The sequence below is a fragment of the Martes martes genome (assembly GCF_963455335.1).
Source record: "Martes martes genome assembly, chromosome: 7".
In the NCBI taxonomy this organism is placed as follows: Eukaryota; Metazoa; Chordata; class Mammalia; order Carnivora; family Mustelidae; genus Martes; species Martes martes.
In genome coordinates this window covers 44,811,584-44,828,141 of record NC_137894.1, presented here as the reverse complement: position 1 = coordinate 44,828,141, position 16,558 = coordinate 44,811,584, and the positions used below count along the sequence as shown (strand labels likewise).

Here is a 16,558-nt window from a genome sequence, read left to right as displayed (position 1 = left end):
TGAGTTGAGCCCACAGCCTTTTCTGTATCATTCCTACCTTGTTTAGGTTGATTCCCTGCCATTACTCAGGAGGGCTGAGGGTCCAGTGGGACTTTTTTCTGGCACAAATTATCCATGCCAGCCATACTACTCTTACAAGATAAAAGGAAGAGGAGTTCTTAGCTCAGGGCAAAGCAATTTTAGCACATATTTTAAAAAATCAGTCAGAGGGGCGCCTGGGTGGCTCAGTGGTTAAAGCCGCTGCCTTCGGCTCGGGTCATGATCCCGGCGTCCTGGGATCGAGCCCCGCATCGGGCTCTCTGCTCAGCGGGGAGCCTGCTTCCTCCCTTCTCTCTCTGCCTGCCTCTCTGCCTACTTGTGATCTGTCTGTCAAATAAATAAATAAAATCTTTAAAAAAAAAAAAAATAAAAATAAAAATAAAAAATCAGTCAGAGTATAGTGTACTTGATTTTAAACAACCACTAATAAAACCTTGTGTTTTATTTAAGAGACTAAATGATCACACTATGCCAGAAATAGTGAGGGCTTAGTATATTTTAACTTATCAAAGAAAGGCCAAGAATGTGAGGTCAGGAAGTAAGTTACTGAGTTTCTTTGGGGAAGGAAAAAACTAGGAACAAGATGGAGAAGTAAAATGTGGTCCAAATTACTTAGATTAGCTTCAGTTGAAATAAAAATTACTAGATCTACACTGGTTTTCAAGGAAAATATAATTCAGCTGGGTGATGAGAAATGAGTGTGAAGATGCAGAAAGAAGACACAGGTCAAGAAACCAATTCCTGGATGATTCTCCCTCATTTTCATTGATGACCTGTGAGAATAAAAGAAAACCAAACATACGTCGACTAGCACTTTCTAAGTTGTATATACCACAAGATACCAGTTCTGCAGTTAGTAACTAGGCAGTGTGCACGGGGTGGGGAGAGGGGGTTTTATGGTCTAAAAGTTTTTGGAACACTGCATGTTATATCCACTAGATGTATCAGAGTCATAATGCACACTAGCATGTTAATGGACCTGAAAAGGTCTGCAGTAAACAAATACATTTATTTGATACAAATTCATTTTCCAAATGTATGTGTCCATAGACAATCACCTCCCCCATTTTTATGTCTCCAGAGAACACTTATGCATGGAATAATTTGGGAAATGCTAGTCTAGAGCTATTACTCCTAAACTTTCAACTCATTATTACAGAAATGAGAATAAGGTTTGTAAAACAGGCTAGGTAATCACATTTCTTTTTTTTTTTTAATTTATTTATTTGACAGGCAGAGATCACAAGCAGGCAGAGAGGCAGGCAGAGAGAGAGGGGGAAGCAGGCTCCCCGCTGAGCAGAGAGCCCGATGCGGGGCTCGATCCCAGGACCCTGAGATCATGACCTGAGCCGAAGGCAGAGGCTTTAACCCACTGAGCCACCCAGGCGCCCTGGTAATAACATTTCTTACATCATAGAACCCTAGGTCAGGGACAGGCAGATTACCAAAGAGGCTTGAGACATTTTCTAAAAGGCAGCCAAACATCAAAGCTATAACTTTTTAAAGATCCTTACCCAATACATAATCTCCAAATAGGTCTAATATCAATTCTGAATACATTCTTGAGCTACCCCCAAACAAAGAAAAGAAACAGTGGGGGAAAGCCCCAGAAAAGCTGATCATAGGGAAAATGGGTAAGGGATTCCTGTTTAATGAAGCCTACCGGCTTCCGGTGTTTGGGGATATTCTAATGTCATACATCGGGAAATTCATAGGGAGAGCTGCCAGGACTTCCAGCTGGGAACATATGGGAGGATTCCTATATTTCCATGTGCTGCCCTCAGTATCCTCAGGATAAAAGAATCTAAGCTTGAAGAGGAGTATCATGCTGACCTGAAAGAGAGGTATCTTTGAGAAATGAAAAAGATTTGTTTTGTTAATTAGATTACTAATTCCCATAAACTTTGTTATACTCCATAGGCTAGGGTTACAGTTTCTTACCCTTCTCTACACAAACCTGTGGCAGAAAGAAGATAGGCTGTCTAGTGATTGAAATCATTTGACCTTATATCAGATGGTGGTTTGCTTGATCAACAAATAAGAAAATAAAGGAAGGCCCCTTACCAAACCCCCCCACCCACACTGCCAGATGCTCCTGAGTTCCCTTTCAGAATGCAAATATCCTATAAAGAAAATATATTAATAACATATTAAGTCATACTAAGCTATTAATTACTGTGAGAGTCTTTAAAACTATAAAGTTTGGGACACCTGGGTAGTTCAGTTGTCTAAGAGTCTGCCTTCAGCTCAGGTCATCATCTCAGGGTCTTGGAATTGAGCCCTGCATTGGGCTCCCTGCTCAGCTCCCTGCGTCTCTCTCTCCCTCTGTCCCTCCGTCCCCCCAGCTCATAGGTTGGCATGCACATGCTCTCTCTCAAATAAATAAAATCTTTTTTTAAAAAACCCTATAAAGCCAATACCAATGTATGGAATTTTTGTAATTTTTACTTCTAGATTGAAAAAAAAAGGGGGGTGGGGAAGGAGAGGAAGAGAGCAAAGAAGATCCTAGAAAAATGGTGAAAGACCCACATAGGCACAGGCACAAGAGTGTGGAAAACAACCACATGTCTATGGTTTGCCTAGGTTTGGACCAGGTAATAAGGGCAGAACAAGAGGCGAGGGATCAAATTCATGCCAAAATGCATGCAGTGTACTCATATACATAAAGTAATTAAAGAGGACTGAGGAGGCAATCCACAAGAAAATGAAAGAAAACTAAAGGGATACTAACTATTGGTTAAAATCTATGAGGAAAGGGGCGCCTGGGTGGCTCAGTGGTTTAAAGCCTCTGCCTTCGGCTCAGGTCATGATCTCAGGGTCCTGGGATCGAGCCCCGCATCGGGCTCTCTGCTTAGTGGGGAGCATGCTTCCTCCTCTCTCCCTCTCTGCCTGCCTCTCTGCCTACTTGTGATCTCTGTCTGTCAAATAAATAAATAAAATCTTTAAAAAAAAAAATCTATGAGGAAAGGGTAGAGAGAGTAAGATAGAGAAGAACAGTTTTTATAAACAGTAATAACAATATTGAAAAGCAAATAAATCTGGAAAACAATTTACTGAGAAAAATGAAACTGAAGAACATTTTCCTAGGCACAGTGGTTGCCTAAAGCAACTGTTCAAAGAACAGGAAAACCATATTGTTAGGTAAGATGCTTCAGGCTCCAAGGATAGACTTTCCCATTCTGATTTTTGCTGGTTTGAGTATAAATACAAGGCTCTAAATTTCATTTCTCCAATTAAGCTAAAGTCCTTCAGCTCCCTCTGCTGTTCAAAAATGAACTCTAATTATGTCAGTCCAATCTTTAGTGATTAAAATAAACAAAAATATATACCTATACACGTGCATGCACACAGGTACACACACACACTCTCTCACTCTCTTAAATATACCCCAAATATGGCATAGTCCAGGAAATCAGAATTCAAACATACTTGCCTATCATGAATTCTCTGGCACGGACCAAATGTTCCAAAACAACAAATCCTATCATTTCCACCACCTAACTGAAATAATTTAAGGGATAATGGAGGGTTTCTTTACCAAAAGCAGCAAAGTTTTATGAAAGGATAAGGACCCTGTACTCTTTAGCCTAATTGGGGCAATAGCTTGTCACGCAGAAATGTACATGCATCAGAAACCAAAACATCACTAGTTTTTCTGTTTCTGACCTGATCTTTTCTCTTTCCAATATTTCCCTACGAAAAGATTATCCTCACACATCTGAATTCAGTTGCTAACACCTTACTATCTCCACAATATTCTGTGTTGAAGGATCTACAAGTCAACTCTGGTAGCAAACCAAGCATGTGTCCAAGAGTATTACTCTTTACTCACCTGATCCTTAAACTGCTTCTGAGACAAGCAGTCAATGAGGTCCACACAGCCCAAAAGACAACCTGATGGATAGTCGTTGGGAAATTCCACATCTGAATCAAGAATAACAGAAGGATCATATAAATTTCCTTTTTTGTGACCCTGAAACTCCCCAATCTGATTCCAATTCTGAACAAATCACTTTCTCTCTTATGTATTTGTAGACACAGGAAAAAAAAATTATGTTTTTATTTAGCTCAACTGTTTGTATTTTAGCAAAAAATTTAGTGAGTGGCTGGCTTAGTCCACTATCCACATCCTAAGCTATTAAAAAAAATTACCCTTACACCATCAAAGTTCAAGGACCCTGTAACTTCAAACAAATCAATTCTACCTATACTCAGCTGGACTAGCTTTGAATTTGGTGGTAATGGGTTTTGGAAACAAGCTATAGGTGTGAAGAGAAAAACCAAAAAAATACAGGAATGACAGAACATAGGGAGTTAGAAAAAAAAATAAGACAACACAAATTTAATACAAGCCATTCATATCAGTCAAAAAGAAAAATGTGCTTTTAAGGAAACATGAACTTTTGATTCCTAAAATTTTGGTTTCCTAAAAATTTTTAAGGGTAGTTCTGTAATTATCCTCTCATTCTACCTTCAAAACAACTGTATGAGTTAGATAAGAGGAAGAAAACCAAGACACCTAAAGGTCAGAAGTGGTTTTTAGGATCCAAACGTGATGTGCTTGGGATGACTTCCAAAATACACTGCTTAAGTCAACCAACTCTGACCTGTCCAAATCCCACAGCAGATATCTATTTGGGTTACTCCCCCCAAAAAATTCTTACTGTGGTTGTTCTTCCCAATCTAAAGATCCCAGAGTTTATAGCAGTCATTTTGCTCTCACAATTTAAAAGAGAGAGAGAGAGAAAGAAAGAAAGAAAAAGGAAGGAAGGAAGAAAGAAAGAAAATAAATTTTCTCAGATGAAATTAAAACTGGCTCAATCAGTTAAGCATCTGACTCTTAATCTATACTCAGGTCTTGATCTCAGGGTTGTGAGTTCAAGACCCACCCCCCCCCAACATTGGGCTCCCTGCTGGGTGTGAAGCCTACTTAAAAAAAAAGAAAAAGAAATTAAAACCAGTTGGTCGATATCTGGTGTTAGGAACTGTTATTTTTCTTTTCTTTTTTTTTTTTTAAGATTTTATTTATTTATTTGACAGACAGAGATCACAAGTAGGCAGAGAGGCAGGCGGGGGTGTGGGGCGGAAGCAGGTTCCCCGCTGAGCAGGGAGCCCGATGCAGGGCCCGATCCCAGGACCCTGAGATCACGACCTGAGACAAAGGCAGAGGCCTTAACGCACTGAGCCACCCAGGTGCCCCTGCTATTTTTATTTTCATTGGTTGATAAATTAATGATTTGAACAGATATCTATGACCTGCCATGAAACAAACATACACAAAGATAAAAGTCCCTCTCATACCAACCCACCCAGAAAAAATAAAATCATAGGAAGAAGGAAATGAAAGAAGATGAACATCAACAACAATGACTTCTCTCCATCAAATAATACTGAAAGGAGAATATACGGCTGTTACCTTTCCCACGAAGAACACGATATGTAGTCTGGAGTTCTGAGACTTCTTGAGGGGAGGGTCTTTTGGCTGTGGCTGCGATCCAAAGTCGTCCTCTGTGAGGAGTGTACCAGCTTCTGCCCTCCACCCTTAAAACAATTACAAATTGAGTAGGAAGGGTCTAAATTCTAGTATCCCAGAGGATCTCATTTAAAACAGCAAATCATCCAGTTGAACCAAGAGATGTATAGAAAGTATTTCACAAAGAGGGGTATTTTGTGTGAAAAACATATAATACCCTTCATTGGAGTATGAACCCTATTCTCCAGCTTTTTCTGTCATCAGAACAAAGACAATTCGGGCATCTGGGTGGCTCAAACAGTCAACTCTCTGCCTTCAGCCCAGGTCATGATCCCAGGGTCCTGAGATTGATTTCTGTATCGGGCTCCCTGTTTAGCAGGGAGTCTGCCTCTCTCTCTGCCTGCTGTTCCCCTCTGCTTGTGAGCGTACTCTCTCTGACTAAATAAATAAAATCTTTAAAAAAAAAAAAAAAAGAACAAAGACAATTTATCTCTTTCAGGTCCTACTTTTTACCTGATCTCAGTAAGTCAGAATAGCTCTCAGTACCTTTCACTAGCCTTGGAACTTCTACCACCCAAATCTTACTTTTTTTTTTTTTTAAGACCTTATCTTTCAAAAAATAATAATATAATAAAATAAAGATTTTATTTATTCGAGAGTGAGTGAGAGAGAGAGAGAACATGAGTGGGGGCAGGGGCAGAGGGAGAGGGAGCAGCAGACTCCCCACTGAGCAGGGAGCCCAATGACATGTGGGGCCTCAACCCTGGGACTCTAGGATCATGACTAAGCTGAGGGCAGATGCTTAACCAACTGAGCCACCCAGGTGCCCCCAAATCTTACATTTTTAAGGTATCTAAGTTGTGCCACAAAAAAGGAAATCCTTGCTCTTCTTTGAGTGAAAAGCTAACATTTTCTTGGAAGCTTTGTTAATTGTTCTCTAACCTAATAGAAAAATCCTCACCAACACATAAATCTCTAAGAAGAGTACTTTTATAATAATTACTTAATAGATTTTAAGTAAATGAAAATACTTATCATCTTCACTCTTTAAATTATAACCACTTTCAATTATATTTTCTAAGTATTCTATAAAGGATTATGTTCTTTGTAGATAATTAAACAACTTGACTAGTTCGAAAGAATCTTTAAGTGGAATAACAATGCATTCAAAAGAATTTAATTACTCTCCAAGGATTATAAAAACATGTTCCTGGGGGAGGGGGAATTGGGCAAAATAAGTGAAGGAGAGAGGGAGATACAGGATTCCAGTATGGAATGAGTAACTCATGGGAATAAAAAGCAGAGCATAAGGAATACAAGGATATTGTAATAGCAGTAAAATGGGACACATGTGGTGAACAAAGCATAATGTATAAACTTGTCAAGTCACTAAGCTGTACACCTAAAACTAATGTAACACTGTGTGTCAAGTATACCCAAATAAAAAAGAAAAGAAAAAGAAGAAAAAGGATGTTCGTCTTTTAGTTCCAACCAAATGAAGTAAGTACCTTGATAACATACCCCTATTACAAAATTCTTACAATAGAAAATAGGGACTTTCTCATATCTTTCATTTTCCAATATAGATGAAGTGAAAGAGTGCCAGACACATAGCAGGTGATCAATAATACATGAAGAATGAATCATTAGTTTTCTTCTCTCCACACCGAATAACCTGAAGGGTTATTGGGAAAATGGTCTCACAAATGTGGCAGAACCACCCGTTTCATTTCAGTGGGATTAGTTATTGTGGGGAGGATGCTGCTCATCTGTTCTTTTTAGTAACAAAATCTGAATAACACAGATCCAAAATAGGATGAGAGAAATGTAAACATTCTCATTGTCTCAGCAGAAGGCAAACTGTTTAGTTTTCTACTTTGGAAGATGGAAAAGATAACCTAACTGTAGAAAACTGAATGAGAAAAACACGTATCTGAGGGCCCAGCTGCTTCTGCTTCTCTGAAGCAGAAGCAGATTCACACACATTTGTTCTTTTTTTTTCTTTTTAAATTTTATTTATTTATTTGTCAGAGAGAGAGCACAGGCAGGGGAGTAGCAGGCAAAGCAGCCAGAGGGAGAAGCAGGCTCTCCACTGAGCAGGGAGCCCAATGTGGGACTCAATCCCGGGACCCCAGGATCGTGACCTGACGCTTAATCGACTGAGCCACCCAGGTGTCCCTCACATGCATTTGTTCTAATGGCACTACACACATGAACTATAAAACAATTACAAACCAAAGCAAGAAGGCCTGACCTTCAAGAGGGGAAAAAAAAAATGGTAATGCACCTTAGTGAAGGAGGGAAGTCACAGCTAATAATGAAAACACCAAAGTAGAAATGACTGATCCTAAATGCCAATAAAAAATTTTCTTTCAGAAGAAAAATGACTGAAGCTTACTCAGTAAGAATGGAAAAAACACTCTGAAAACTTGAACTCTAGTTCCATCTCTGCTGCAAACGAGCTTTGTAATTCAGAGAAAGCTACTTTATCTTTGCTTACCTAAGTGCCTTCATTTGTACAAGATTATAATAATACTGGCCTAATCTCTTTCATAGAGCTGCTACTTTTATTTTTTTTTTTTTAAAGATTTTATTTATTTATTTGACAGACAGATCACAAGTAGGCAGAGAGGCAGGCAGAGAGAGAAGGGAGGAAGCAGGCTCCCTGCCGAGCAGAGAGCCCGATGCGGGGCTCGATCCCAGGACGCTGGGATCATGACCTGAGCCGAAGGCAGCGGCTTTAACCACTGAGCCCCCCAGGCGCCCCAGAGCTGCTACTTTTAAAACTGTAAAAAGCTATTTAAATATAAGGTGGTACTGGGGCGCCTGGGGGGCTCACTCGTTAAGCCTCTGCATTTGGCTCAGGTCATGGTCCTAGCATCTTGAGGTCAAGCCCCCCATCCGGCTCCCTGCTCGGCTGGAAGCCTGCTTCTCCCTCTCCCACACCCCCTGCTTGTGTTTCTTCTCTTGCTGTGTCTCTCTCTGTCAAATAAATAAAATCTTTAAATAAATAAATAAATAAATAAATAAATAAATAAATAAATGGTATTATTACTATTATGAGTTAGGACACTGCCTAGGCATAAGAAACTCTAAAGGCAAAATAGAAAGGGGAAAAAAAGATATCTGCACCTCTCACATTCACTGCAGCATTATGTACAACAAGGCAAGACATGGAAACAACCAAATGTCCACTGATGGATGAATGGATAAAGAAAATGTGGTATATATGCACAATGGAATACTATTCAGCCACAAAAATAAAGGAAATCCAGCCATTTAATTTAAAACATGGATAGAGTTTGAGGGTATTGTGCTAAATCAGACAGAAAAAGACAAATACTGTATGATCTCACTTATATGTGGGATCTGAAAAAAAGCAAACTCGTAGACCAAACTGGTGGTTGCCAGAGGTAAATGAGTGAAGATAGTAAAAGTTTTCAGTTATAAGGTAAGTAAGTCCCAGGGAAGTAATATACAGCTGGTAACTATAGTTAATAATACTGTATTGTATAGGGGCGACTGGGTGGCTCATCTGCCTTTGGTTCAGGTCATAATCCAGAGGTCCTGGGATTGAGCCCCACGTTGTACCCTCTGCTCAGCAGGGAGCCTGCTTCTCCCTCTCCCTCTGCCACTCCCCCTTACTGCGCCCGCTCTCTCTCTCTCTCTCTCTCTCACTCTCTCAAATAAATAAATAAATAAATTTTAAAAATACTGTATTGTGTATTTAAAAGCTGCTAAGAAAGTAGATCTTAAAAGTCCTCATGACAAGAGCGCCTGGGTGGCTCAGTTGGTTATGCATCTGCCTTGGGCTCAGGTCATGATCCCAGGATCCTGGGACCAAGCCCCATGCCCTGCAGCCATTAGACTCCCTGTTCAGTGGGGATCCTGTTTCTCCCTCTCCCCACCTCCCCAGAATAAATAAAATCTTTTAAAACAAAAAGAAGTTCTCATGACAAATAAAAAATTTGTAACTATGTGAAGTGATGGATGTTAACTAAACTTATTGAGGCAATCTTTAAAAAATACATATACTTCTATATCAAATCATTATATTGTACACCTTGAACTAATATAATGTTATATGTTAATTAAATTTCAATAAAAGTGGGAAAAAGGGGGCGCCTGGGTGGTTCAGTGGGTTAAGCCTCTGCCTTCAGCTCAGGTCATGATCTCAGGATCCTGGGATCGAGCCCTATGTTGGGCTCTCTGCTCAGCGGGGAGCCTGCTTCTGCCTCTCTCTCTGCCTGCTGTTCTGCCTACTTGTGATCTCTCTCTCTGTGTCAAATAAGAAGATAAAATCTTTAATAAAATAAAATAAAATTGGGAAAAAAGGAAAAGTGAATATGTTGCAATGATAAAGTGAAAGAAGTAAAACATAATATATATTATGGTCTCACTGTATAACAATTTGCACAGGAAAAAATATAAGTAAACCCTCTAAAATGCTAACAGTAGCTGTTTCTTTTTTTTAAAAAACGATTTTATTTATTTATTTGACAGAGAGAGAGAGAGAGAGCACAAGCAGGGGGAGTCGCAGGCAGAGGGAGAGGGAGAAGCAGGCTCCCCGCTGAGCAGAGAGCCTGACATGAGGATGTGGGTCTTGATCCCAAGACCCCTGGATCACAACCCAAACCAATGGCAGATGCCCAAACTGACTGAACCACCCAGGCATGCATCCCTAACAGTAGCTGTCTTTCCTTTTTTTTTTTTAAACTTTTTTTTTTAAGATTTTTTTATTTGTATATTTGACAGAGAGAGACAGCAAGAGAGGGAACAAAGGGGTAGTGGGAGAGGGAGAAGCAGGCTTCCCGCTGAGCAGGGAGCCAGATGCCGAGCTTGATCCCAGAACCCTGGGGTCATGACCTGAACGGAAGACAGACACTTAATGACTAAGCCACCCAGGCGCCCGTAACAGTACCTAAGTGGTGGGATTATACGTGGTCTTTTTCTAGTTGTTTACTGTATTTTCCAATTTTCTATTTGTATTTATAAAAGCAGAGAAAAAAACTTATTATTTTCTTTTTTAAAAGATTTTAATTTTAAGTAATCTCTATACCCAATGTGGGGCTCAAACTTATAACCCCAAGATCAAGAGTCACATGCTCTACCAACTGACCCAGCCAGGTACCCCCCCAAAATTATCTTTTAAAATTAAATTAAGAAGAAATATGAAACCATAGAACAGAGAGTTCAGACCATTAATAGGTACAATGATTCAATTTTGTAATAATTCTACTTAACTCTTACAAATCCCATACTTTCTGTAGAAAAGGAATTTGTGGTTTCTCAATATGGTTACTCAGCTTAGTAGATAGATATATGATAGAAAAACAAAACCACAGTTGGGTTGATGTATTAAGAAAATTAATAAATAGGTATAAAAACTTTGAATTTCAAATAGGATCAAAGTATTAATGTTGCTGAGTGCTATATTACAAAGCCAAGTCTTATCAAAAGACTTTCTTCCAGGGATGCCTGGGAGGCTTAGTTGTTAAGCGTGTGCCTTCAACTTGGTCGACCTGGGTCATGATCCCAGGATCCTGGGATCAAGTCCTGCATCTGGCTCCTTGCTCGGCAGGGAGCCTGCTTCTCCCTGTACCTGCTGCTCCCCCTGATTGTGCTGTCTCTCTTTCACACATAAATAAAATCTTAAAAAAAAAAAAAAAAGACTTTCTGGGGCACCTGTGTGGCTCAATGGGTTGAGCCTCTGCCTTCGGCTCAGGTCATGATCCTAGCGTCCTGGGATCGAGCCCCACATTGGGCTCTCTGCTTAGCGGGGATCCTGCTTCCCCATCTCTCTCTGACTGCCTCTCTGCCTACTTGTGATCTCTGCCTGTCAAATAAATAAATAAAATCTTAAAAAAATAAAAATAAAAACAAAATAAAATTTAAAAAAAAGAGGGGGGACTGGGTGGCTCAGTGGGTTAAGCCTCTGCTTTCAGCTCCGGTCATGATCCCATGGTCCTGGGATCAAGCCCCACATTGGGCTCTCTGCTCAGCGGGGAGCCTGCTTCTCCCTCTCTCTCTGCCTGCCTCTCTGTCTACTTGTGATCTCTCTCTGTCAAATAAATAAATAAATCTTAAAAAAAAAAAAAGACTTTCTTCCAAAGATGAAAAAATGGTATTCTATTCTTTGTTATGACTAGGATTCTTAGTTTTTCCAACCTCAGTTTTTTTTAAGCTATTCAGTAAAAACACTACTATCAAATCAATAACATGAATATATTGCTGAAAGTTCTATGTGAAGAGTATTATAAATAATCACTAAATTGGGGAAAATGAATTTTAATCCACATTTTTTTTAAGAGAGAGAGAGAGAGGTTGGGTGGGGGGTGAGGGGGAGAGGGATAGAGAATCTTAAGCAGGCTCCATGTCCAGGACAGAGCCCAACTTGAGGCTCCATCTCATAACCCTGAGATCATGACCTGAACCAAAATCAAGAGTCAGATGCTTGACCAACTGAGCCACCCAGGTACCTCCCTAATTCATAATTCTAAATGAAGTTTATGTCACTATAAAATCTTCCACTGCCAAGATGCATTTCCATCCTTACCTTTTGATCCCTCTGACAAGCAGAGAGGCCCAGGGCTGATGCATAGAGAGGCACCAGCCACCATCAAAGCCTTCCTGAAAATCTTGGTCCTGGATTCGCAGCTGGTGCCGATAAGAGTTGAATTCTAGTTCCGATCCTGCTGAATGGAAAGCCTTCTTCTGTGAGGCTGCACCTGTCTGTTCTATCCACTACACAAAAAAGAAACCAAACATACAGTTTTGTCTGACAAGGAAAGAACATGGGGTAGATATACAAAATGAGATGAATGCTTATAATGAAGAAATCATACTGGGCACAGTTCTCTTAAAGTTTATGCCGTCTTTATCTGAAACAAGGCCAAAAAAGGTAGTAGGTTTTAAGATGATAAAGTCTGGAGTTAGTTTAGTTTTCTTAGCTTTTGACTTATTTGATAATTAATCAGGGGGAAAAAACTAGAGTAGTAGTTTAGAGATTCTAAACAATCACTTAACTTTTAACAGTTTTAGTTTTCTCAACTATAAAATGTGGGTGTTGGACTAAGTTAATCTCTAATAATCTTTCTGTAATAAAGTTTTATGATTCTAATCAACTGCATCATATTTTAATAAAATAAACATTTATGAATACTTGACTATGTGAAGCACATAAAGTATAAAAAAGATACAGTTCTTTCTTTCAAGGAACTTATAATCCTAGTAGAAGATAAACACATAAATAGCTATCCAAAATCTAAAGCAGAATAGAGTAAATATTACACAGGGATAGAAGACCTTAACTGTGAATACCCAGGAAAGACTCATCCTTTACGGGGGAAATAAATGGTTTCATAAACATGTCGGTGTTTGAAAAATTTTGAGGCCCACATTCTCTGTTTTAGCTCTACTATTCTAGTTTATATTACCGGTTTCTCTATTCCCACAGCCACTTTCCTAAATTAATCTCTTATATTTCTATAGTACTATTATAGACCCTAGTAACTGGTCTCCTCACCTGCTGCCCTACAAGTGTTATAACATTAACCTGGCTCCTCATTATCTCCCCACTGCACTACTGCAATAACCTTCTTAGGAATTTCCTTGCTTCTAGTCTTACTCCTCTCTCCAATCTGTTCTCTATACAGGCATGGAAGTCATGCTAATCTTCTGCTAAAATTCTTTAATGACTTCCCTTTGCCTACTATGGAATAAAACCAGACTCCTCAGCATGAGACATAAAGGCTTTCATGGTAAGATGATGCCTACTGTACTGGGTTGAGTAGTATGCCCCCTAACACTTATGCCTATCCAGAACCTGTAAAAGTGACCTTACTTGGGAACAGTCTTTGCAGATGCAATTAAATTAAGATAAGGTCATGCTAGGGCGCCTGGGTGGCTCAGTGGGTTAAAACCTCTGCCTTTGGCTCAGGTCATGATGCCAGGGTCCTGGGATCAAGCCCCACATCGGGCTCTCTGCTCAGCAGGGAGCCTGCTTCCTCCTCCTCTCTCTCTCTCTCTGCCTGCCTCTCTGCCTACTTATGATCTCTCTCTGTCAAATAAATAAATAAAATCTTAAAAAAAAAAAAAAAAGATAAGGTCATGCTAGGTTAGGTTCAACCCCAAATCCAATGACTGGTGCCTTTATAAAATGGAAGAACAGGGGCCCCTGGTGGTTCAGTCAGTTAAGCGGCTGCCTTCGGCTCAGGTCATGATCCCAAGGGTCCTGGGATTGAGCCCCACATCGGGCTCTCTGCTGAGCAGAGAGCCTGCTCCTCCCTCTCCCTCTGCCTGCTGCTCTGCCTACTTGTGCTCTCTCTCTCTGTCAAATAAATTTAAAAAAAATATTATAAAATGGAAGAACACTTAGAGGCAAAAATATACAGGCAATAAGGCCATGTGAAGATGAAGGCAGACATCAGAATGATGCAGCTACAAACCAAGGGACACTCAGGGCCACCAGAAGCTTAAAGAGGCAAGGAAGCATTTGGAGAAAGTGTGTGGCCCTGCCAGTACCTTGGTTTTGGTTATGGAACTGTGAAAAAATAAATTTCTGTTGTTTTAACCCAACTAATTGTGATACTTTGTTATAGTTGCCCTAGGAAACTAATACACCTACTAGTCCATCTTTTTTTTTTTTTCATCTTAACTTTTATACTTAACTTTTATACTTAGTTACTTCTGGTTCTAACAAATCTACAATGCTCCTAAGCTGCTGAGCCTTTTGTACATGTTATACCTTCTACCTGGAATTTCCTCCTTAGATTCATCTCATTGGAAATTGTTATTCATCCTTTAAGTCTTTTCTCAAACACTATTTCTTTGGTGACTCCTCTAGTGCATTTATGAACTCTTTCTTGAAGTTCTACTCTATACACATGTGTCTGTCATTGCAATTATCTTTTTTTAATTGAAGTACAATTAACATATGCAACTATTTTAAGGAATTCAAATTATAGCTTCCCTATAAAAGCCTCTTTTATTCTCAACTGGAAGTACTGTTTCCCTCCCCTGGGTTTCCACCAAACTTCATTTAAATTTCTGTTAGTATTAGAGCTGTTTATGTAATCTTTTCCCCTACTAATCTATGAGTTTCTTGAGGATAGGAGCAGTATAACAGTCAGTTTATCACTTACTACTATGCTTGCACATAGTAGATGCTCAATGTACGATGAAAAAAATGAATGGCAACAATAAACGTTTTAATTTAAAATACCACTCCATGGGACTACCCATATTCTATAAAAGGCAGAGAAAGAACATTAACAAAAGGACCATGGGGTTATTGTCTAAATATCTTACTTTTAAAAACCCTCTCTTGAAAAAAACTAGGAAGGTAATACAGGTCAACTTGTTAGAAGTGCTGAAAAAAATTGGAAAAAACTGGGGCCAGAAAATAAGGTTGGTGGGTGTGTTCAAAGAGCAAATTAGTATCTAAAGCCTATGAAACAGGCACACTTGAAAGGAGAAATATCAGGGCCCAAACTTCTCTCATAACCATCTAGAGAAAAGGTCCACTAACCTGGGGAGGAGACTGGTAGAGGTTGGGATTCACCAGAACTCCCAAAGGCTCGTCAGAAGATCTATTCAATTTGGTCAATGGTTGATTCAAGGTTCCATTGGCAATTGCCTGTATTGTCTCATCTAGTCTGTGATAACAAACCAAAGGATGCAATAATTGGTAATATTCTTTGCTCAGAATATCCTTACTTACCACAACATAAAATCCTTCAACAATGATAAAATTTGAAATTCAAAGAGGGGTCCATGGATGATCTTCCCTATCCCCACCACCAACTTCCTTCTCTTCACTCCAAGAACCCTAAGGAATATGAGTTAGTAAAAGTTCCAGAACATTAAGAAATAAGTAGGGCATACTACAATCAATTCATCTGCGTAACAAGATCACTAAAAATGCCAAGATGAGAAAACATGCCTAGAAATAGTTTGACCTACAGAAGAGTATTCAATAGCAGCCTATTTACTCAACACATTCAATTACTCCTCTGCCCACTCAGAAGTCCCTGTCTACTTCTCCATGCTGATCTGGATTCTAGCCTTGCTTCGAGGCCCAGAAGTTCTAATGAGGCACTCTACTGGCCTAGCACAAAAGTTCTTACTCCCTTTTCTGAAGTCCTATTAACACCTACTAATTAAACAGTCACAGAACCTGCCTCCTTAGCGCAGTAGGCAGCGGGTCAGTCTCATAAACAGTCACGGAATACATCCCATGCTATTCTGTGCCTATGGCGTTTGTTATTTATTTTGGCTCTAAACTCACAAAAGAATGTGATCATTATTCATTTAAAGACTGTAGAACTGGGATGCCTGGGTGGCTCAGTGGGTTAAGCCTCTGCCTTCGGCTCAGGTCATGGTCTCAGGGTCCTGGGATCAAGCCCCGCGTGGGGAGCCTGCTTCCTCCTCTCTCTCTCTGCCTACTTGTGATCTCTGTCTGCCAAATTAATAAAGTCTTCAAAAAAAAAAAAAAAGACTGTAGAGCTAATCTTACTGGTTAGTAATAGATCATAGGTCCTGCAGGAACCGTAACTTATTCTACTTGATATTTCTATGTTACTTGCTGCTGTATTCCATGTCCCTGCCAGATGCTTTAGAAATGTTTGAGGATAGGGACGCCTGGATGGCTCAGTTAGTTAAGCAGCTGCCTCCGGCTCAGGTCATGATCCCAGTGTCCTGGGATCGAGTCCCACATCGGGCTCCTTGCTCGGCAGGGAGCCTGCTTCTCCCTCTGCCTGCCACTCTGTCTGCTTGTGCTCACTCTCGCTCCTCTCTCTCTCTCTGACAAATAAATAAATAAATAAATCTTTAAAAAAAAAAAAAAAGAAATGTTTGCAGATAATGATAATTGTGAGGCACAACATAATGAAAAGCTTTTACCAGTAGGAAAGGTCAATTAAATACAATTTAATTTAATACGATTAAAGAGATATTTGTTAGGAACCTCGGATATCAAAGGCAACTTAGAAGTGTGAAGGAGGGGCGCCTGGGCAGCTCTGTCGGTTAAGCATTGGATCCTTGATC

At 39.8% G+C, this 16,558-nt stretch overlaps 1 protein-coding gene across 4 annotated transcripts in view; it reads right to left on the bottom strand.

The window, feature by feature from the left end:
- Positions 1–16,558, bottom strand: part of TRIP4 (thyroid hormone receptor interactor 4) — a 62,534-nt gene that overhangs the window by 21,504 nt on the left and 24,472 nt on the right. For 3 of the 4 annotated variants that reach the window (XM_080809108.1, XM_080809106.1, XM_080809107.1), the window contains 4 exons: positions 15,042–15,168; positions 12,069–12,256; positions 5,456–5,580; positions 3,872–3,963 (listed from right to left, as the gene is read on the bottom strand). In XM_080809108.1, the coding sequence (XP_080665234.1) occupies positions 3,872–3,963; positions 5,456–5,580; positions 12,069–12,256; positions 15,042–15,168 (532 nt within the window). Of the gene's footprint in view, positions 1–453; positions 813–3,871; positions 3,964–5,455; positions 5,581–12,068; positions 12,257–15,041; positions 15,169–16,558 lie in introns of those variants that run through there. The other variant, XM_080809105.1, reaches the window with a different exon arrangement.